At 37.6% G+C, this 24,506-nt stretch overlaps 1 protein-coding gene and 1 long non-coding RNA gene across 11 annotated transcripts in view; one reads left to right on the top strand and one right to left on the bottom strand.

The window, feature by feature from the left end:
* The window catches only part of LOC134501360 (uncharacterized), a 425,249-nt gene that overhangs the window by 68,014 nt on the left and 332,729 nt on the right, over positions 1-24,506 (top strand). The gene's annotated exons all lie outside the window — the stretch shown is intronic.
* BICD1 (BICD cargo adaptor 1) overlaps positions 1-24,506 on the bottom strand; it is a 116,914-nt gene that overhangs the window by 59,563 nt on the left and 32,845 nt on the right. For all 10 annotated transcript variants that reach the window (XM_063309167.1, XM_063309157.1, XM_063309162.1 and 7 more), the window contains exon 2: positions 7,637-7,849. In XM_063309167.1, the coding sequence (XP_063165237.1) occupies positions 7,637-7,849 (213 nt within the window). The remainder of the gene's footprint in view (positions 1-7,636; positions 7,850-24,506) is intronic.

Raw genomic sequence — 24,506 nt, 5'->3', positions numbered from 1 at the left:
TCTGTCACTGTGCTTACTCACAGGAGCTTTTAGTGTTTCGCACTCTTTGCAAACTACACAGTCTAAGTATTTATCACAGGGTTTTATCTTTAGGTCAGCACACAGCTGTGGCATTTGTGCTATATACTTGAAATTAGCATGACCAAATCTCCTGTGCATCAGGTGTACACATTGGTCATGATATGGAGTGTTGCCAACTGCAGCCTTGCAGCTTGGCTTCCTTGCATTTTGCACAATGTACAAGGAGTCTTTTAACATACCAGTAGCACACAATTTCCCATTTTTACGTATCTCACAACCATTTTTCTTAAAAATGGTTATGATATACCCTGTTGCAGCCAATTGTGCCACAGATAAAAGGTTTGATTGTAAATTTGGCACATACAACACACCTTTTACAGTTTCTCCCAAGCAGGATAAATACAAGTCACCTTGTCCCATAATTTTGGTCACAGACCCATCAGCCAAAGATACACTTTGTCTTTCAGTTTTAGACAGTGACACAAAAGAGCTTTTACAATTACATAAATGACAATTGGCCCCAGAATCTAACACCCATACATCAGAATTACCCTTCTCAGCAACCTGTGCAATTTGGGTTGTCTGAAGAGCCTTCTTCTGTGTTGCCCTTTTGTTCTTCTTCTCTGTCTTTCTACTCTTGGGTCTCAAGGTACAGTCTTTCTGCAAATGTCCAGCTGAACCACAAGTGAAGCATCGCTGGCTGGCTAGCACTGTGGCCTCAGCTTCTTTTCTTTTCCCTTGATTTCTGGTACTGCAGCTTTCCAGAAGAGATGGGGGGGATCTTTCCTCTCTCTTCTCCCATTCAGCGAGTACGCACCGTGTAACATACGATGGGATGAGGTCTGCTTCAGGCATAGCCTCCAGGGTACATATCAGCGTGTCCCACGTTTCATTCAGTGAGGACAGCAGTATATAGGATTTTGTGAGATGTGTAAATTCCATTCCTCTCTCCTGCAACTCAACAAACAGCTGCTGAATATAATGCAGGTGGTCAGGAAGGCTATCTCCTTCTGCAAGGTAGGCTTTGTACAGCTTTTTTGTCAGGGTAACTTTACTCCCTGCTGTTGCCTTTACATACAAGTATCTCAAAGCATCCCACAGCTGCTTTGCAGACTGCATCCCACGCACGTGGACTAGCTGATTGTCCTCAACTCCCAGGATAATGGTGGCTCTAGCCCACCATCCTGTCTAAGCCATTCAGCACTGGGATTTTGGGGGGGTATGCTCACCAATTGGCAGCCAAAGATTCTCTCTGCGAAGATACATTTCCATCTTCAGGGCCCAATTCAAATAGTTGGTCTCTGATCGGTCCTCCGGAGGCATCGCTGAGGGCTGAGTGGCAGCCATGGCTTCTTCCTTCTTTTGCAAGTCACCTCAGCTGGCTTCTTTGTCCTGTAGACCGGCAGTTGCTGGAAAATCTCCAGGCGGCTCCAAGGAAAAATCTTCACAGGTCTTTGCTACCTGCCTTTAAATTGTGCCTGAGGTGTGGAGCTGATCTCTCTGCTTTCTCTGGGGTTTCCCTGGGTTTCTTACTGGGTTTACTGGGCCCATAACCTGTTGGCAGAGTGCTGGAAAGCATTTGGCCCAGAGAGATCAGAAAAATCACACACCAGGCATTTCTATAAAAATAAATTTATTTACAGAAAGCACAAAAATGTATTTACAGGCTTGTGCATTCACACACACTCAGAGAGAGGCGAGAGCTCTCTCAGAGAGCTGCTTACTAGCTGCAAGGCTAAAAGAAAACAGTCCTGCAAGCTGCCTTCCCCTCAGGCAACGCAACTATTAAAATCTAAACTGAGGACAATTAAATTCGACCTCTTCACCCAGCCAGAATGATTTGCTACCATAGTGACCTTAATTTCTGTAGCAGAAAACAATATACCAACATGTTCTTCTTCTGTCCCTAAACTGAATCAACCCTTAGCCCTCATTCCTGCTAAAAGCTGCATGCAGAAAGGGGGAACCTCCTCAATCTAGGCCCATGCATGGCCCCAAGATGGAAGGAGCAGCAGCCACATGCTCCCATCTCAGATGGTGAAGGAGGAGGAGGTGAGTAAGGAATGTGGGAGGGACAATGAACAGCTTCCTCCAGAAGCACATAGAGAATTTGCATCCTAGAGTGAACTCATCCACATGCTAATGAGGCATGCTGATTTGCTGAGATCTCCAACACAAGGAAGAATATGCATGTTTATAAGATAAGATAAACACCACAATCATTCAGTGATGTCCATTCAGCATTATTACTTTGGTTAAAGGAGCACATAGGCAAGCTATAATTATGGAGAAGCAGTTGCTCATACATATTTGAAGCATTTGAAGCACTGGTCAGCTAAAAGAATCCTAAATCTACTCAATCCTAGAGCTTAACAGTGGATTTGACCATTACAATGAAAGAGTCATACAGCTATCTGACCTCCAAATAACCCTTGTGTCCTCTTTCTGAATGATGACAGGTCTGGCTGTTGAGAATTACTAAAAATAAACAGCCTGCTTAATACACAGTAATGCAGTTAGCAGTCACTGCCACCTCCACATTCTACTTTCCTCATAAGAATAGTGTGGCAAGTCACAGAAGAACCCATTAAATTGGATAACAGGAGCCAAAAACTTGTTTGCGCTAATAATGAGGTTTGGGGTTTTAATCAAAAAGGGAATTAAGGTACAGAACTTAACCTCTAGAGAGACAAGTAGATAAGTTAAAGCATTCATTATAATGCACAGCATGATCTCCAATGTACATCATTTTAGATGATGATTTTCCCTTCAATATAGTGACATAAATGTAGCAGAAGAATAGGCAAGATTAAGTCTATATTTCCCATTTAGGAAAACTCTGATTTATATTCAACTTGTAAAATAAAATTATCTAAAGCAGATTGGAATGAAAAAAAATAGCTAACACAATATTGAAATCAGCAGCAGAGCAATAATAAAAACATGATGTTTAAAACACTCCATTTTTTAAAAATCCACAAAATTAAAAATGAACTCAGTTTAATGGACTGAAATTCTTCTGAACAAAAAGGTTCAAAGGCCAACTTGAAAACTGAAAGTGAGGGAGTTAAAAAAAATTCCACAAGTCAAAGATCATCACTAAAAATGTGATGTACTTCCTGTTGCAGTTATCAGTGAAAGCAAGTAGGGTTACCGTCATAATTCTTTAATAGTCATGTGCACTCCTAATAGTGCAACTTGTACTTCAAATAATTTAGTGCCTCCTTACTCACAGTTTTAAAGCTCAATGCCAGTACTCTGAATTTAGTTCCGAGGTGACTGGGCAGTAACTAAATTGAGCAAACAATAGATGTATCATTTTCTTCACCAACATTATAGCTTACATTTTGTACGTAGTTTCAGTGGTTGAAACATCCAGAACTTAAGCTAGTAGGAAGGCTTATTAAACAAACTTTCAGTAGCCTACCCTGGGTGTAACCAGAACATGAGACAAGATCTGCTCCATGATGATAAGATTGTAGCTGATGTACCATCCTCATCTTATTAAAATACTTTTAGCTACCATAGTTACTGGGCCGGCAAAAATCATGGTCACTTTACCTTAATGAGGTTCCTTACATCATTGATGCACATTATTCAGTGAGAAACTTCACAGAGATGTGTTCCTCTACCTTCAAAAACCTTCAAGGCAAGACTAATCTAACTCAATTGATCATTTCTCCCTGCAGAATTGTGTATTCTCAGAAGCCTCTGTTGGATATTGGACAAAGCTTGACAATTCAGAATCATACTACAGATAATACTACTGATGGCTATAAAGAGATTTGGGAGAACCTTCCCTTTTTTCCATATCCATTCCCTAATCTTGATTATTTTAAAAAAGCCTATTAATATTGTAAAACGGTGATTCATAATGGGGCTCAATGGGGCCTATGAGTCCTTTATTCTCAGTACAAATAACGCTTCTATGGGTTCACCACTTTACAAGACACAAGAAGAGGAAAAGGTTTATTTATTTATTTATTTAAAAAATAATTTAATAATAAATTATTAAAGAGGAAAAAGTGTTCATTTTCTCACTGGAAAGGCTCTAGTTTCCTTAAGCAAAAGAATTCTTCATCACATTTTCTTCGATGGGTATAATTTTACAAAGTTGGCAACTTAAAGCTTTTCATTAATTTTACTTGATAATCAGTAAGTCTATTTCCATGATAAAATACATGATAAAACTGTGAAGCTACCTTGATACTGAGGACCTGGCCTATTAGCCTATTAAAAAATTACTAGGGGGTTTTGTAAGCCATGAATTAGCTTCAGCTAATTACTCCATTTTAATCACTCTGCCAATGTTCTTGCTTGTCAGAATCAGTAGTTGCTTTTGTACCTGCTGGTAGGAATAAAGAGGTTGATCACAAACACCTCATACGCAAGAAGGGATGGACTAGCTGGCAGGTTGTGGTTTGTAACCTTGCTAAAGAGCCTTTTTATTGGAATAGAGGAAGGCAATGTGGCATTTAGATTAGCTGTGGTCAAGAATGTCCAGGCAAAAGGCCAGAGGTGAAACAAAGTTTATTTTATTCATTTATTTATTTATTTTCTATCCCACCTTTATCATTAGCATGTTAGAAAACACCCAGAGGCAGAGAGCTTAGCTAATTAAGTGCACCTCCCATGCTTATTATGGGATACCAGCCTAAGCTGCACATGTGTTCAATAAACCAGGAATGAGGGATGTAAAATCAGGAAATTGTGATACGTATTTGTGGTTTTATGGTATCAAAGAGCATGCTGAATTTTATCAGGCATGCTTGATTTGGACTTCGGTCCCAAGCACACCTCTTTGCTTCTGCACAGAAATAAAGTGTTTGAATTTCACTTTCCTTGACTCTGCGTGATTCATTGGTTCATTGTGCCATGTGAACAAACCCAGCACCGGGCTAGGCCAACAATACAGAATGAAAATTGATATTCCCCCAAATCATTTCAATGTCTGGTAGAAATGACAAATCTCTTATCTGTGTTTGCTCAGATCTATGGCCTACAACAAGCCAGTTGTGTGTTCTTGCAATTGAGCATAGAATATGGCTTATGACTCATCAAAACAAAACATCACAACTGTTTCAGCAGATGTACAGAACAGGCCCACATTGACAGTCAGAATCCAACATAGGAAAAAATGCTCAGTACAGCTGCCAAGTAGTCCCTAAGAGACTGTTCTGGATCAAATACAAAATAAAATAGAGGAATATACAAGCCAGAAGAAGGACAGAAATAGCAGTTGCATTATAAGCCAACCATATTTGTATCGTGGTTCTTGAGATGAGTGGGGGTTGTGCCAGAAGGAAGGAAGGAAGGAAGGAAGGAAGGAAGGAAGGAAGGAAGGAAGGAAGGAAGGAAGGAAGGAAGGAAGGAAGGAAGGAAGGAAGGAAGGAAGGAAGGAAGGAAGGGTGAGCAAACAAGCAAGCAAGTTTAGCATTCTGTATATAAATCTACAAGTAGATTTATGGGGAAAATCCCAAATGTTAAATGTTAAACTTATGTTGAACTGTAGGAATGCAACAACCAAGCCTCTTTATTTATAAGTTATTTCAAGTGGTACATAAGCATTGTTCCTCACTTTACTGATCAGAAAATCAGTTCAACATATATCAGACATTCCTGAGGAATACTGTCACAGCCTCTAAGCTTCGCTGCTTGCTGTGTAATTTGCCTGTCCTGTACTTATGGAGTCTGTATCTAAAATTTGGATTCCACAAAAGGGGTCCTCAGATAGAGCACACTGAAGAAATATATATGAGAAGTGGCAAGGGCATGGAACACTTCTGTCAGCATCTTTTCTTCAGGAAACCCTACAAGTGACACATATGTCACAGCTAAGCAAAGACCATTCTAGCTATGGCCACCATGTGCTTATCTAGCAGTAACCATGACATTAAAAGGACCTTCATATCGCAGACCTGCTCCTTCAAGGGAGAGTTACCCCATCCAGAGGGACCACTGAAGCAGTTTGAGGAATCTAACTTCAACTTGTTTTTTTTTTCCATCCAGACCTTATCAGACTCCAGATCAGGGTTCTTCAACCAGGGTTCTCTTGAACCCTAGGGTTCCGCAAGAGGTCACTAGGGGTTCCCTGGGAGATCACGATTTATTTTAAAAAATTATTTCAAATTCGGGCAACTTCACATTAAAGAGGTAAGTTTCATTCTTTATTTTTAGTTTAAGAACCCTGTTAATGCATATATACAGGCCTACCCATAAAACAAATATAATAATTTTGTAACTTGTGGCCTATATTTGAGCCTGAATGTGCAGGGGCTCCCCAAGGCCTGAAAAATATTTCAAGGGTTCCTCCAGGGTCAAAAGGTTGGCAAAGGCTGCTCCAGATAATGAGTCAAGACTTTCCCCACATTACTGACCCAGCCTGAGGTAGAGATGTATATAGGTTTTAACTACCTGACTCTCTCACACATTTAAAGAGAGACACGATAATAATAATGATATGAATTAATATGTCATATTAATAATAATAATGAATTAATATTAATAGCAATAATAATAATGAGTTAATATGTCATATTATGTCATGTTATATATTAATATATCAATATATTATTGATACATTATATTGATAATAATTTAATTAAATTATTGTTTATTAAATAAAATAAATTATTATTTATTAAATAAAAATAAAATAAATAAATAAATAAAAATAAACAGTTTAAAAAATTAAATCCAAGAGACTGGACAGTTTGATGGTGGGCTGTGATCTCCAAATACTTAGCAGTATGCTGTGAATACCAGCTGCTATAGAGCAAGTTGGCTATCACCTTCTTCCCTGTATTTGCGACCTCCCTGAAAGTAGCTGGGTGCTCAGTGTGTGACCTGAAATGTTGTTCTGGACCAGGCCATTGGACTAACCCATCAGAGTTCTTGTAATCTTAGGAAACATGAGAGACATTCTTAATGGCCCCCTTTACACATGATTTAGTGTTGTATGGAGAAACAGCAAGAAATCTCTAAGCAAAGATTAGAGCAAAAGATTAAAAGAATTTACTTCCATGTTTAATCACACCAAAAGTTCTTATTCTACTCAAACTGGGTTAACTCCAGTTTGGTCTACATACCATGTTATTATAATCAATTAACCCTGGCATCTTTGGACAAGAAGACCCATAAATTTGCATATATGAGAAACTAGGTCATTTAAAGCAAGAAATTAAAATTTTGGATCTCTTCCTTCCATCTCTTTTCCTTCTCCAATTTTTTGCAATTAACACTAAAGGCACGCTTCAGAAGTGTGCATTAAAGCAGAATATTTGTAGATTTAATAACGGAATAATCTGTATGAAAATAAGAAGACAATAAGGGATGCTTGAAACATGGTTATATATGGAAACATTTCTGTGTAGGGAAAATGCAAGCAGCATACAGATTACTTAAGGCTGATCTACAGGAATCAGCATGATATTTTAGGTCACACCCAACAATGGTGCAATCTGGATTAAGGCCCCTATAGCTACTTCTTGAGAAACAAGGATATGGGAGTAAATCCAGTTCAGGGGACCTCTGCATATCTTTCAACCGTGTATTTGAAAACTACATTCAGTTAAAATCTATTTCACATGTCACCGCTTTTCGTAACCTGATTTACCTCCTTCAAGTCCTGCACAATTGCTGTCAATCGTTCATTCTCTGCCTGAACGTTGGTAACCACTGTTCTACTTTGTTTCAGCTCGTTCTGCATTTCCAAAATCTTCCCAAGGTAATAGGCTTCCTTTGATGCTGACTCCTGAAGGAGTGTCTCTTCCCGTGTCTCACCATCTTCAGCTACTTTTCGGTGGACAGAGAATGACTGTCCAAAAGCCTGCAAGATTAAAATAAAGGTCCATTAAATAAATAAACAAGCATTACAAGCGAACTCTCCTTAGAGTCATGTTGAATGTTTTAAAAGAACGTGGATAATGTATTCATGAACAGAGAGAGCTATGAAGAGTAGGACAAAAAAAACAAAAAAACCCAAATATTAGCAACAGTTTCAGCGGCCAAATTCTTCTAAATCTGGGGTTGTCAGCAACAACTTCCATCATCCTCAATTACTGGCCATAGCAGTTGGATCTGAGAGCTGACATTAAAAACAATCCACAGGGCCATAACTTCATCATAAGAGGTCTCTTGCATTCAACACTGTTCTGTTTTGCTATCTTTCTTTTCCAAAGCAAGTCAATCTATTATTTTGCTTCTACTTAAATTACACTAGGAATTTGCAACATTTTACTGCCATCAAGGCCCACAAAAGAGAACAAGCTTTGGGGAGCCCTAATCAAACCCATTGGCATAATTAGTGTGTTCTGCCTAGAATCTTGGAATTCAACCACCAAAAGTTTAAAGCACACACAGCTACTGCATTCAGATAGGGGACTTCTAAAATATCCAATGTCAGTAAACAGACCGGGTGTTAATTTTAAAACAACAGATGCACTTTAAATAGCAAATCTATTAATTCTTTCTCCAGCAACACATCAGGCTACATGGCAAGACAAGCTGATGAGCAGCATTTTATTTCATGGAGGCAGAACTATAATTAATCATGATCATAAAATTAAATATAACTTTATGGCATTATTTATTATTTAACAAAGACCTCTCATCAATTATACAAAATACAACAGAAAAAATGAAAAGCACTATAAAAGAAAGAAAAAAGAGAAAGAAAATAAAGAATAGATAGATGATAGATAGATAGATAGATAGATAGATAGATAGATAGATAGATAGATAGATAGATAAAGAGCCAGTTTGGTCTAGTGGTTAAGGTGCTGGGCAAGAAACCAGGAGACTGTGAGTTCTAGTCCTGCCTAAGGCACAAAGCTGGCTGGGTGACCTTGGGCCAGTCACTCTCTCTCAGCCTTAGGAAGAAGGGAATGCTAAACCACTTCTAAAAATCTTGGCAAGAAAACTGCAGGGACTTGTCTACGCAGTCACCAGCAGTCAATACTGACTTGAAGATACAAAATTAATTTAAAGAATAGAATTAAGAGAAAGGGGAGGAGGAGAAGGTTAAATCCACAAGAAGGTTAAATCCACTATTTAACAGGGTTGTTGTTGTGGGGAAAATAGGAGGAGGAAGGAGTATTAGCTATGTTCACCACTTTGAGTTATGTATAAAAATAATAAAGTGAGATAAAAAAAACTATAATAAAATTTTTAAAAAATCTAAATAAAATCTAAATAAATTCAGAGAAAGAATGATAATATACAGCACATAAAGCCACAGTAAAACTAACAACTGAACAAGAAGTATAAAACATAATTCAGATAAAACCATTATAAAAGCATAAGCATCTTGGTTATTCTGTATATGAATAAGATTTTCAGTATGATCAAGTAGAGTTCTACAGTATGCATGGTTTAAAATGGATAACATCATTTATTGAATGCCTGGTCACTGCTGATTGAATAACGATAATACAGATATGTTTGTGATTGAAATTAGGTTTTAAAAAAGTTCCTATAGGTTGTATACTTGGCAACTGCATTTTGTTGTGCACTTGGTAAAATTTATACCCATTACACTACTCCCCTTAGGAGCAAGCAACCTAGTGGTTAAGGTGCTGGACTAGAGTCCAGGAGACTGTGAGTTCTAGTTCCACCTTAGGCATGAAAGCTGGCTGGGTGACCTTGGCCAGTCACTCTCTCTGAGCTCAACCCACCTCACAGGGTTGTTGTTGTGGGGAAAATAGGAGGAGGAAGGAGTATTAGGTATGTTTGCCACCTTGAGTTATTTATAAAAATAATAAAGGTGGGATAAAAAATAAAATTTAAAAAGTACAGAAAAGGAGTAAAAACAGCAAGCAAAAAAAGATAAAAAGCAAGAAATTATAGCTAAATGTAGTTTACACCAGCACCATTCACTACACTTCTCTTTACCTCCTGCCTTTGCTCATCATCCTTCCTTTTACCATGTCCATATGTTGGCCACAACCAGCCATTTGCTCATTCGCCTGGTGTGATATGCCCAGTGAACACACACAGAGTGGGAGAATCAAAGAACATTTATTCAAGGTACCAGGAATAAGTGGACCTCACTCCTTCAAGGGAAAGGAAGTGCTGAACGGACAGCAAACAGCACTTTTATACCAGGGACAGCACTTATCTGATTAAGGCATGGGTGTCCACTTTTGGCTTCCCTGGGCCACGTTAAGTGAAGAGGAATTGTCTTGGGCCACACATAAAATATATAATATAGTTAACGTATATAAGTAAAAAACGTTTATTTTTTAATATCTTGTATTATAAAATTTTTAGAAAGAGGGCAACATTTTATGGTTTTTATCGTTGTAAGCTGCCCAGAGGCACTTGCTGAGATGGGTGGTTATAGAAATTGAATAAATAAAATAAAATAAATAACAAAAACTAGTGGGATATTTGACCTTGTTTTTGAGAAACTAATGCATCAGTGTCTGGTTCAATGAAAGTGGTTGCAATGCTCAGTGAGTTCTCAAGGTGCTCGTGAGAAATTTTAATTCTAATTTCACTCTTTGTGTGCTTCATCCTTGAAAATAGTCGCTCACAAATGTACGTGTTGCCAAAAAGCGATGTCATGAATAAGGCGTGCTTGTGAAGCGAGGGATATTTTTTCTCTGGGAAGATAGGTCTTATAAAAGTCCAGTAGAGAGACATGATCAATTTTTTCTTTGAGTTGAATGTCTGATTGCAACTCTTATGCATTCCATCTGAAAATTCGGAGGCAATGTAGTTATGTCGACTGAAAATGGAGTTGAAAATATACCAAAATATTGATGATTTTTCCGGAAATCTTGAAACCTGTTCTCAAATTCCTGTATCAAACCAAAAAGCAAGGCTGCATATTTCTTGCTGTTCACAGGACTGTTTAGCCAATGTATTAAAATGTATAAAATTATTTTCCATAACTTGAGCTTGCCATACTTAAAGTTTCATTTCAAACGCTGTTATGGTTTGAAACATTGCAGTGATAAGTTGGTTTTCACCTTGAAGAGGCATGTTTAACTCATTTAAATGAGCGGTCAAATCCACCAAAAATGCTAAATCTGTGAGCCATTTTTCATCTTCAAGTTCTGGCACAAATTTTCTTTTTGATTCCATAAACAACTTGATTTCATTTTGCAAATCATAAAATCTTTTCAGCATTTTCCCCCGACTTAGCCGCTGTACTTCAGAAAAGTAAATGATGTCCCCATAATCAGCAGCCATACTTTTAAGGAATTGGCGATAATTAAATCCCTTGGCCCTTATGAAATTCACGGCTTTGATGACAATTTGCATGACATTATCCATTTTTAAAGCTTTCACGCATAAATTTTCTTGATGTAGAATGCAGTGATACTTCACCAAATGTGAGTTGCCGGTGGCACTTGCATCATCTTCTGTCAGTTTTGTAAGTCCCTCACTTTTACCAACCATCACCGAGGCGCCATCAGTAGATATACAAGGTATGTAGACAATAGTTAAAGAAAATCGCTTTAATGTCATTTTTACTGCTTTGGACAAATCAAGAGATTTAGTTGTGTCTTTTAAGGGCACCAAAGAAGCCATTTCTTCAGTGACATTATATTGGTTATCAATACCTCTAATAAAAGTGGCAAGTTGAGCCGTATCTGTAGCATCAGTGCTTTCATCCATCGCCAAAGCATAACATTTGAAATTAGCAGCTTTACTCTTCAAACCTCTTTCGATAGATTTTCCTATTTCTTCAATTCGCCTGGCTATAGTCTGGTGAGACAAACTGATTTTAGAAAAATCGATTTTTTTATCAGGACAAATTATATCTTTCTATACATTGCTTAATAAACTCACCATCAGTAAATGGTTTTGATTTTTTTTTTTTTTGCCATCAGATTTGCTACCAAATAACTAGCTTTTATAATAGAGTCCTTTTGAGTTGTGACTTTTTAAAAAAACATTGTTGAGACAACAGTCTTTTTTTCAGTTCCGCTAATTTGTTCTTACGACAAATTCCTTGATACGCTTCGAATTTGGCAGCATGTTTTTCTGTATAATGCCTTTTCAAATTATAGTCCTTGAAAACTGAGATATTTTCCCTACAAATTAAGCACAGTGCCTCAGTATTTGTCTCAACAAAAAAGTACTCATCTGTCCATTTTTTATTGAATACTCTTCATTTATCCGTGATTTTTCTTTTATTTTCTTTTTTGGGTTCTGTTTTCTGTTGAAACAATGTCAAAGCCATGCTGGAATAAATTTATTTAGGAATAAATATGTTTTTTAAGAAATAACACAACAAGCCCACCTTAAATTGTTAGGTGGGCAAATAAACAAAGCAAAGTTTAATAATCAGATAAGAAAACTTACATGTCTACTTAATTACAATAAACGCCTGTCATCACAGAGCACATGTAGGTAGGTTGAAATATTATATATAATGCCAAGTCGCCATGAGCTGATGTGTGTAGTGGGTGGCGGCAGCACTGCATTGCCCCTCCCCTACACAGCGTTCTGTTGTTTCTACCTACACAGTCTGCGCTTGAGCACCGCGTGATCGAGTCACGAAAAAAATCACAAAATAACGTTAAAAGTTTACGATTTGGGGGGCTCGCATTACTAGCTGTTCCGGGCCACATGAGGCCCATGGGTTGGACATGCCTGCTCTAAAACCTTTCCTTAAATACTTGTATAGTGAGCAATAAGGATTTAGACAAGTTTTAGAGTAAGTATGAGAATAATCAATATGTAATGTTTCTGAGACCAGCACATAATTAGTTCATCAATTATAGGGTGAGTCAACAATACTTGCTGGAAAAGATTTCTAGAAACAAGCAAATAAATGAATAAATTTCTGAATATGTTTGATGTCTTCCAGAATAAAGTCCTTTGCTGCTGATGAGTTCCCAAAACATACAGTCCCAGCAACTGAAATAACTGGTATAACTTATATTTATTACATCTAGGATTTAAAAAAAAATGTTTTATACTTACAATGTTTGAAATCAGGTATTATTGTAACCTGAATCTATGCCTGTTACTATTTTCCCTATTGCAAAGTGTGATAGCTTGTTCAATATTTTATATTGTATACAAACAGTATTTACCACTTATTAGGGGCTTAGTTTAATGCAAACGGAATTTCTTGCTTACATAGCAAGTCAGACATGAAAATATAATGACCACTGGGATCATGTAAAGCTTTAATGGATTTAAATTTTAATAACCCTTACATTTATCTCCAGATGCATAACAAACTTGTTGAACAAGCCATGAATGTTTAAATATTTGTGATTTATCTTTAACTTCATCTATTTCTTGCAGCATTACAATTGCGGGTGACAATGATTTCAGATGGTTTGCAATTCATTTATGTTTAATTACATCTCCTGAATCTCATATCAAAAGAGATTACCTTCAACATAGTATTTTGCATCTAAGTTCTATGATTTTAATTTTGAACCTTGGTTTTCATCACCTTTATCAAAATCAACTAGTTAATGGCTGGCTGGGGAATTCTGGGAGTTAAAGTCCAGATGTCTTAAAGTTGTCAAGGTTGAGACACATTGCTTTGTGTAAATTCCTCCCCATCAACTTCTCACCCTGAAACCTTTCCTACCCCCTCCCTAACTCCCCAAATCTGTCCTTGAAGGTGCAACTTGAAATAATTGCTTTGCACACACACACACACACACACATATACACACACAAAGAGGCTATGCAATATATAAAGCCCTTGCTTTATGTAATATTAAAATGTATTGAATTTTTGAAATGTTCTTTGTAGAGCTGTATAATTTTTTAAAAAGTTTTTGTTTCATGTGCTGCATGAGCCAAGCCGTTGTTATAAACCATGGTTTATGACAGCATATGTGATCTCAATTGTAGCTTGTTCAGCAAATGGTGGTTATCAAATGTGGCTTAGGATGATGTGTGATTGCACTCTATATGAGAAATGTTAAATAATACATTCCCAAGGACATCCTCCAACACTGATTCCCTGCATATCATACTTTTAAGCTGTGAGGCTGCCAGAGTTCAGCATTCAGGCTTAATAGGTGTCTGAACGCAAAACTCCAACATGGAGAAATAGAAAGTAGAGAAGCTTGAGGGAACATGGCCGACTGAACAGATTGCCCATGAGCTCAGCGGGCAGACCTGGCAGCATGGGACTCTTTTTGGGGGCATGGGCAGGCTTTTCCTGTTGCCCTGGAGCGTTTTCATGGACAGAAAACACTCGGAATCACCCCCATTTGCACTTCAAAATGTCGCCTTGTAGCCTGAGGATCGTCAACAGCATTGGCACTAATCCGGTAAGAGAAGACGGGAGTCGGGGGGTACCCCATTTTCCAGACCATGCTGAGGCCCCTTTGGGACTCTAGGTTGAGCCTTTCTCATTCCTAAACCACCCAATGTATACATTTTTAAGATTTGTACCTCAAGAGAAACTCTCAGCAGCAAGAAGAAATGAAGCTCTTACTGTTAAACATCAATGTTTCTGGATTACTCTTAAAATCTTCCTTTAACTGCTAGCTTACTTCCCATTTAAAATTTAAGGAGGACTGAGGAAAAAATAAGCACTTCTCCATTACTATTTTTGTATCTAACTTGAAGGATGTAACTTTTTCCTACACGCTTAATTTGATGTTTTGAGTTTTCAGCTTTTTGCTCACTTCCCTTGGCGCTGCATCTGCTGGTTTGCATGCTTTTTATTTTGTCAACATTATTCAATAGCTTCTGGAAGTCCTACATAGGGAGCTAGATTTTACTTATTGGAGTATGGAAGACCCTTAAGAGGACCGTTTCAGGACTCTGTGCTGAGCTGCTGATTTCAAACAAATTCTCCACGAAACTACTCAAGCTATTTTGCAAGATGTTAGGGATATTATTTTTAAAAGTTTTCAATTGGCTGAGGGCTTTCTGAAAGGAGTGGAAGAGATATATCAAGAAGGAGGCATTTTGCCCAATCATGAGAATCCAGAATGTGGAGGCATGCTAACTGATGGATATGTGCTACTCGGGAAGGAGCTGCAATTTGACTTGCAAGATAATGACTGGTCTGTTTGTCTCAGGGTTTGTTTTGAGAGTGGGATAGCTCTGGCATGTGGGAAGTTTTTTGCAAACTTTCTAAGGGGGGCACTCGGGCTTCTTGATTCATTTATAAAAAATGTCCTGTGTATAATATGGAGACAAATAAATGTTCTGGTTTATTATGAGGTGGGTTAAGAAATTAAGAATAAGCATGTGGATTGATTTCAAGGCTGTATGATTCTATTTTTCCATAATGATTCAAAGTTGGTTTGATTTTTTTTAAGGTATAATAGAGGCAAAGAAGATGAATATATTAAGGATTGTACAATTAAATGGGCTAAGAACTTTGGGTACAATATCATGATAGAACAATGGGAAAACATGTGGAACAAAAATCTGAAATTCACTTGGAACTATAATTTGAAAGAAAATTTTTATAAAATGCTGTACCGTTGATATTTAACTCCTGATAAGCTGTCTAAAATGTATAATGGGATATCAAATGTCAGTTGGAAATGCTCACAGGAGGAAGGAACTTTTCTATCATTTATGGTGGACTTGTGGAAAAACTAAGAAATTCTGGAACCAGATATGTAGTATTATTCAAAATATTCTTAAAGTGGACTTACAGTTGAAACTGGAGCTGTTGCTCTTGGGTTTGATGGACCAACAGCCTGAAAAGCAGCATGGAACTCTGTTCTTATATATGATAACAGCAGCAAGACTCCTATATGCTTAAATGTGGAAAAATGCACAAACTCCCTCAACGGAGGACTGGATGATTAAGCTGATGGAATTGGTGCAAATGGCTAAACTGAGAGCATTGATAAAACACTGTAACTGTGCTTGTAATGCAAAGAATGAAATCTTGATTTTAGGTTTTGATGATTGAAAGATTCAATTTCAGAGATACAATGTTACTAAATGTTTAATTAATAGTAAGAGATTAACTTTTATGTACTTTTATACCTGTTCTGGAAAAGGTCAGAAGCCACAGGTCTGATAGGCTTTTTTGCTTATTCCTGCACCGTTTTAGCTTTTCCTGTTTCTTTTTTAGACTTGTATTCTATCGGTCTTATATTCTGCATTATGTGCCTTAATTATATCTTGAACAATTAATAATTACAAAAACATTAAAAAAGAGAGAAATAGAAAGTAGATAGAGCAGTGTTTTAGAATAGAGATGTGTAACTGAAGCTGTAAGCAAGAGAGCAGCCCGCATTCAAGAAAGACGTTGGTTTGTTTGGGAAGAACTCCCTATCAAAGGAAAACCAGTTGGGGCCATCTGAGAACGGTTGTAAATCGTCAAAGAAGGGAGAGAGAATTCAAGAAAGCATGGAAAAGTATCAGGCTGTAATGTGCAGCCTGAGGAGGGGGAAAGAACTGTTTGAATGGGCTGTTTGGGCCCAAACTTTTTTATTCAAGGCCTTGACTGGCCTGTGATTACCTATCCTAGTAATATCCTAATAAAGACTTTTAGCAAATCCTTGATGGCTTGTGGCAAAAGTTCTTAGGCATTAAGATTGAGGCATTACAATCCTCAGAGGGACAAATCCATAACTGATGCAATTTTACATTTACATAGTTCTACCAGGCATAATGATCACCTGGAGCATAATCCATAGCCATTTGTTTAATATGGGTTTAGCATCCTGTATATGTCCTAACAACCAGGAAACACACTGAGACAAGGAACTGGTCTCTAATATTTATTGCTAGTACTTAACAGGAATCCTAACAAACTGAAGAAGCGTGGGAAAACCCAGACATATAACCCCCAAGGGTTAAGGCAGTCCCGATTTGTGTCTCTTTGAATGGCTGAACAATTCATCAGTGCTACGCATGCACTTGACAGTCTGGATGGGAGCCCCCTGCTCGCCATCCTTACTCATGACAGTATATAAATGCAGCCATTATGGTTTGTAAACAAATTAATGTATTCTGTAAACCCAGCTAATGGTGAATAATTGTTTAATTATTATTATATTGTTATTTAATTTGATTCAATTATTTATTGTTAAAAATTATTTCACATAACATAAATCATGGTTGCTTAACCACAGTTTATTGAACATACTTCATTTTATTGAGTTCAAATAAGCTAAGCCACAAATAAGTGAAACACATATTAGCCTTGTATGTTTTATGAATCTGGGGGATGAGTTTATTCAGTAAACCATAATTAAACAAACAACAGCTCATCAAACACCTTGCTTAGTCTAATTATTGTCTGCACTGTTCAGAACCAGCTTAGTCACAACTCCTTCTCAGCCCACGGATACCATCTGGGACATTTTGCATAGAAAGCATGTGTTCTACCATTGTGTCCTAAATCTGTCCTAAATACTACAGCATGTCTAAATTCTAAATACCTACTACAGCATGTCCTTAAGTCTGTGCAATTCTGCCACACTTGAAAGATCATTAAAAAGGTCTCATGATTTCACCCTGTAGTGTAAAGAATTGCCCAGAAGGCATTGTCACAAAAATATAAGCTAAGGGTCGTTAATGTCTCGTTTAGGATTAAAAGTTCACCCATAAATCAACCTAAACCCCATCATTGGGAGGGGGAAATGGCTGATTCCAAGGAGATTAGAAGCAAGCTATTAACTTCTCTGGCACAAACAATGAATGGCCATCATGAAATCTGCATGTGTTAGATGCATAATTATGTCTTGTACATAATTGCCCAAGTGAAAAAAGCTTCCAGCATTTGTCAGGATTAGCCTAAGAAGAGACAACAAGCAGCTTTTATGCAGTGATGTCTAGAATTTATCTTTCTCGCCTACTTCAAACCTAGAAATGATTTATTTGTTCCCATAGGAGTAGTTAATAAGCATTGCTTTACATCTCAATCTGTCTCCGCCATATTCATAATAAAGAGGACATATGTGATCCTCTATTATCTCTAAAAACATGAAATGTTAGTTTTAACTTAAGCTTAATTATGGAACCAAGGATATATTGTAGATACTCAGCCAATCATTTTTTTACAAGCTCACTCAGCATTACTACAGTACTGTATTTTTGTTAAAGTTAGCGTGATAACTTTCTGCTCTGAAAATAGGCCTGTTGAGGCACTGTTCTTGTATAAGTTCTTTCATTTAAATTTCAAGTAATGCAACCTGGTAATTAGATCAAAGTGCACTGGCTCATCTGAGAAATTATTATTTTGTACTCCTTGAGATCCCCTAAGAAATGCATTAGCAAAAATGATCCCATGGAGTCTTTGGTGCTCTCTGAGCTTGGTGGTTTGCTTGCAGACGTTTCATTACCCAACTAGGTAACATCATCAGTGTGAGTGTGAGCAAGTGTGTGGTTTGCTCCCTGTTTATATACAGTAGCTTGCCCTGCAAGTGTTGGTGGAGGTGTGGGTTTCTCCTTGGTAGTTCCTTGATTATGGGATTGTTTTCTGCTTGATTGTTTGTCTGGTGTTAATCCCTGCTTATCTGGGTGTTGGCTGTTGGAGAAGATGTGTCCTGGTCTTTTTGTTTCCTTCTTAGCTTTTTTAATGTCTCTTTTGAATGATGTCTAAACATGATTTATCTCAATGTGTCTATTGATGGCTGATTTTTCTGAATGCCAAGCTTCCAGGAATTCCCTAGTGATTTTGGATTTGGCTTGGTCTAAGATGCTCAGTTTCCCAGTTGAAACTGTATTTGAGTCTCTCCATGTGTTGTGCAATCAAGGAGTTTTCACTGTGTCTTCTGACTGCCAGTTGGTATTCACGGATGCACTCTGCTAGTCTTCTGCCTGACTGTCCTACACAGTGGCTGCTACAGTCCTTATACTGTATGTTGTAGATGACTGTAACAGCCACTATGTGGGCCAGTGTGGTTGTTGTGGAGAAAATAGGAAGCAGCAGTATTAGGTATGTTCACCACCTTGAGGTGGGATAACAATATAATAATTAATAATAATAATAATAATAATAATATTCAGCAGCTTACAAGAACTTGGATGTGTTTGAATGGCATCTTGCAGACATGATCCAGAGGGCTTTGAACACTGTAGGCCAGGGTTTCTCAACCAGGGTTCCGTGGCACCCTAGGGTTCCATGAGAGGTCACTAGGTGTTCCCTGGGAGATCGCAATTTATTTAAAAAATTATTTCAAATTTGGGCAGCTTCACATTAAAGAGGTAAGTTTTATTCTTTATTTTTAGTTTAAGAACACTGTTAATGCATATCTATAGGCCTACCCATGAAAGGAATATAATAATTTTGTAACTTCGGGCCTCTATTTGAGCCTGAATGTGCAGGGGTTCCCCGAGGCCTGAAAAATATTTCAAGGGTTCCTCCAGGGTCAAAAAGTTGAGAAAGGCTGGACTTCTGGTGGGGGATTGGCAACTTGAGACGTGTCTCCGCAAGCTCTGTGGTTGACCTGTCAACACAGGTTTTTTTTGGGCTCAGGCAGAATTTCCTAGAGCCCAGAAGTGTTCTCCAGATTAAGAACCCCAGGAATTACCCCATTTGTCCTCCTGACGTCTGGAAGCAGCCAAAAGACCGCAAAACAGTGTTTTGCGATCAACTGGTAAGCTAGCAGCTGGGAGGCAGGGATTGCCATCATTTCCTAAGCCCTGTTGAAGCCATAAATGGACTCAAAAGCTGCCCACCCCATTTCTAAAACACTGATTTTTTTAAAGTTATTATTAAGGAGAGGCTCTTTGCAACAAAGAAATGCAGAATCTCTTGATGGTTTTCATTACTTTTGGAAGTTATTAATTTGTTAATTTGGCTTTTTTTCTAAATAGATATTTTTCTCTCTTTTCTTTTTAAATTGTATTGTTGGATTTAAAAACTTTCACCTGCTTACTGTTACTTTTTTCAAAGTTTGAAGGATTACAAAAGAATTACACACTTCGTTGAATTTGTGGAACTGAGCTTTGATTTATCTGCTTTCCCGTGAGAAACAGCTTTGTTTACCTTTATTTTTCCATCCCCGCTGATTAACACTTTCTTTCTGAAAGACAGCCTTTTGTCTAATATCCTCAGGCACAACATTCCATGGAGAGAGATGGATATTTTTAAGGAGCTGTACCTCAAGGTTACTTATGCTTTGGACCATCTCTTAGAAAGTTATTTGGAAAATAAGGTCCTGGTCTCAAAGAAAAAAAATGAGGAGTAATGTCCCAAAGCCAAGAAGTGAAGGGAAGAAGATTCACCTCTGGAATGTCAATTTTGAAGAAGGAAAAGCATTGGGTGTAAAAGGAATGGAAATGGCTGCATTCTTGGAATATCCAGATCAAAGACAAGATTTAAGCCTCAAGGGACGGATGGTCCTTGAATCTGAGTTGGACTTTACAAGGCAGGTTGAGGATTGCAAGGAAAAAGCCTTGTGTGTAACAGTGAGATATATAAATCCCTTAGTTTACTTTGAAGTGGGTTAACTGTTTGTGTCTATTAGGATGGTCTTTTAAAGGTTTAGACAGGATAATGAATTTATCTTGGGTAAAAGGATATTAATAAGGTTATTGTTTAAATATGTAATGGTGGAGATATAATGTTTAACTATATTAATGTTTTGGTTAGGAGTAAAATTGTAATGAGGAAGGATAATATTTGATTATCTGTCTATTAAGGGGGGATTTTTTTTATATTATAAAATGTTTTTTTTATTTTTTTATTTATTTATTGTTCAAATTTCTATCACCGCCCATCTCCCCCCCAAAAAGGGGGACTCTGGGTGGTTTACAATAAATAATATATATCTATTTCAAGGGGAAAATAGTGTTTTAGAGGAAATTTTATACTGAGAATGGAAATGTTTTATAGAAGTAATGCTCATTCCAGTTTGAACTAGAGTAAGAGATTGATATTGACTTATTTATATCTTTGTTATAGAAAGTCAGAAGTTAGTATGTATGTATTATGTAGTATGTAGTAATCTTTTTTTTGTATTTTCACACTTTTTAGTTCCTTTTTTCTCTTGTAGTATACTTTATTTCATTTCTTGTATTTTTAATGTATTTGTTGAAAAACTTGATAAAGCTTTATTAAAAAAAGTTGAGAAAAGCTGCTGTAGGAGTTTAAAGTAGGGGTACGAGAAAACAGCCTGGAAAGTAATGTGATGCTAAATATTGGGAAGGAAAAACACCTGCTACAGCTACCTTGTGCTCATGATAGCAGCATGAGGTGTTCATGCTGTAAGAACATGAACGTGAACAGGAGAAAAGAAAATGTGATAGGTTGGTTCATTATGTCTGTATTGCCACTATTGACTTAAGTCTTTGAAGCAGAAACCTATAAAAGAGGTGACAAAGGAATGCTCAGTGCGGCCGCCATCCAACTTCCACTTTTGATCATGGGCTGAATAAAGTGCTTCCTTAACTCTTCACCAATTGTCTGGCATATTTCATTTCTTTCTGCTTGGAAACTAACCACCTGGGGAGGAGGGGGGGTCTTCCTCCCAACAGGAAAAACAGTTTCATACTGCTGAAATTGCGATGTAGTTTTAATTCTAAAAAAAGATTTTTTTAAAATTAAAAACATTTAAATCACACTTTATGTGACCTATACTTAAAGGTCACATAAAGCACCAGGAGCCACTAGTTTATGAAGTAATCAATACTATATAAAATATTACCATTTTCTCAACATTTGTAAATCTAACTCTTCAAAATAGACTAACTGAAGGTTGAACTTCTGCTAGAAATATTTCATGAATTTCACATGTACAACAGAATGCAAAAAAAAAAAAAAAGCAACAACCCCAAACTAACTAATTTCATTAGAAGAGGTAAGATTCTTTTGCTGATTTTCTGAAACGGGTGACAAATTACTACAATAGAATATAAAAGGAAAAAGAAATTGTTCTTCTGGGAAATGCAGTATCTGGGCTTCAGGCAAAGTGTTCCTGAGGGAGGAATTTGAGGGCAGAACCAAGGGGTCTGAACAACCTTATTGCCTGTTATTAACCAAGCAAATTCACAAAACTATGACTGAATCCAGAGAAGGTTGTAAAAGCCATCTGTCTCTTCAGATGCAATGAAAATGAAACAGTTTAAGATTTAGCAGTCAGAAAATAAGCTGAGTATATGTGATCTATCATATAATAGATATATATATATTTGCAAAAGAAATTTTAAATACAGGTTTAAGGACTTAAAAATTATTTCTTTCTTTTTTGGAATAAACAGCAAAAGGGTAATTAGAACATTGAGTTTGGAAAGTTACAAATGGACAAAGGGTCCAGATGGATTTGAAGTAAGAATTTGAAATTAAGTATAAGAATCCTTCCAGGGGAGAAATGCTTTGGCTTTGAATTCCTCAAATAAAAACATGATAGGATGGGACATTGAAGGTTGGACACTAGAGGGAACCAGAAGGAACTAAAGATTACAATTAAAGGACAAGAACACTTAAATTTTACTTACTAATACAGAATGGAGCAAACTACTTTAACACTGGACATATTGAGGAATATTTGTGAACAATGGACCCAAGAAGATAATTTTAAGAGTGTCTGCCATTATAGACAGACTGTGTTTAAAAGATGTTTAAGAGGAAGAGGAACAAGCTTTACTGGACAAGACTGAGACTGATTTGAATGTGGATTCAAAAATGACAGGCTACAAGAATGATATGGAAAATCATGCTACGCTGGATTAAAAGGGATATACAAATAAGAAACCAAAACAGTGACCTGGACAATTTTCCTATATTGGATTTACAAAAGAGATTTGTTAAAGTTTAAAAAAAAATTCTGAGAAGGGGACAAAGATAAAATGAAAAGAAATCAAGTTCCAGGACACTATTTGAAGGGATTAAAGATCAAGATTGTTAAAAGTAAAAGGAAGGAATATAACGTTGGTTGATTTGATCAAGGTTGAAATAGATATGTGGTTATCTTTGGTAACCCTTAATGGACTTTTCTTCAGCAAAGGATCGTTACCTTGTCATGGTGCTGGAGCTTGAGCACCTCAGTGATGCCATGAGCTAAACCATGAAGGGCCACCCAAGATGGGAAGGTCATGACAGAGAGGTCAGACTAAATGCGATCCCTGGGGAAGGTAATGGCAACCCACCCCAGTATTCTTGCCATAAAAACTAAATGGATCAGTACAACCAGAGATATGTCAGTATACCATCGGAAGATGAGACCCCCAGGTCGGAAGATGGTCAAAATGCTACTGGGGAGGAACAGAGGATGAGTTCAACTAGCCCCAGACGTGATGACGCAGCTAGCTCAAAGCTGAAAGGATGGCTAGCGGCCAACGGTGCTGGTGGTGAACGGCAAATCCGATGTTCTAAGGATCAACACACCATTGGAACCTGGAATGTAAGATCTATGAGCCAGGGCAAATTGGATGTGGTTATTGGGGAGATGTCAAGATTAAAGATAGACATTTTGGACATAGGCTGATAGAATTTTGCCAAGACAACTCACTCCACAGAACAAACACTCTCTTCCAGCAACCTAAGAGACAGCTTTATACGTGGACTTCACCAGATGGGCAACACCGAAATCAGATTGACTACATCCTTTGAAGCCAAAGGTGGCAGACATCTGTACAGTCGGTAAAAACAAGACCTGGAGCTGACTGTAGTTCAGATCACGAACTTCTTACTGCACAATTTAGGATCAGACTCAAGAGATTAGGAAAGACCCACAGATCAGCTAGATATGAGCTCACTAACATTCCTAAGGAATATGCAGTGGAGGTGAAGAATAGATTTAAGGGACTGGACTTAGCAGATAGGGTCCCGGAAGAACTATGGACGGAAGTTCGCAACATTGTTCAGGAGGTGGCAACAAAATACATCCCACAGAAAGAGAAAACCAAGAAGGCAAAATGGCTGTCTGCTGAGACACTAGAAGTAGCCCAAGAAAGAAGGAAAGCAAAAGGCAACAGTGATAGGGGGAGATATGCCCAATTAAATGCAAAATTCCAGAGGTTAGCCAGAAGAGATAAGGAATTGTTTTTAAACAAGCAATGCACGGAAGTGGAAGAAGACAATAGAATAGGAAGGACAAGAGACCTCTTCCAGAAAATTAGAAACATCGGAGGTAAATTCCAGGCAAAAATGGGCATGATCAAAAACAAAGATGGCAAGGACCTAACAGAAGAAGAAGAGATCAAGAAAAGGTGGCAAGAATATACAGAAGACCTGTATAGGAAGGATAACAATATCGGGGATAGCTTTGACGGTGTGGTCAGTGAGCTAGAGCCAGACATTCTGAAGAGTGAGGTTGAATGGGCCTTAAGAAGCATTGCTAATAACAAGGCAGCAGGAGATGACGGCATCCCAGCTGAACTGTTCAAAATCTTGCAAGATGATGCTGTCAAGGTAATGCATGCTATATGCCAGCAAATTTGGAAAACACAAGAATGGCCATCAGATTGGAAAAAATCAACTTATATCCCCATACCAAAAAAGGGGAACACTAAAGAATGTTCCAACTATCAAACAGTGGCACTCATTTCACATGCCAGTAAGGTAATGCTCAAGATCCTGCAAGGTAGACTTCAGCAATTCATGGAGCGACAATTGCCAGGTGTACAAGCTG

Source organism: Candoia aspera, chromosome 7 (assembly GCF_035149785.1).
Source record: "Candoia aspera isolate rCanAsp1 chromosome 7, rCanAsp1.hap2, whole genome shotgun sequence".
Classification (NCBI taxonomy): Eukaryota; Metazoa; Chordata; class Lepidosauria; order Squamata; family Boidae; genus Candoia; species Candoia aspera.
The sequence above is the reverse complement of the archived record's forward strand: the minus strand, read 5'-3'. Positions and strand labels throughout refer to the sequence as shown.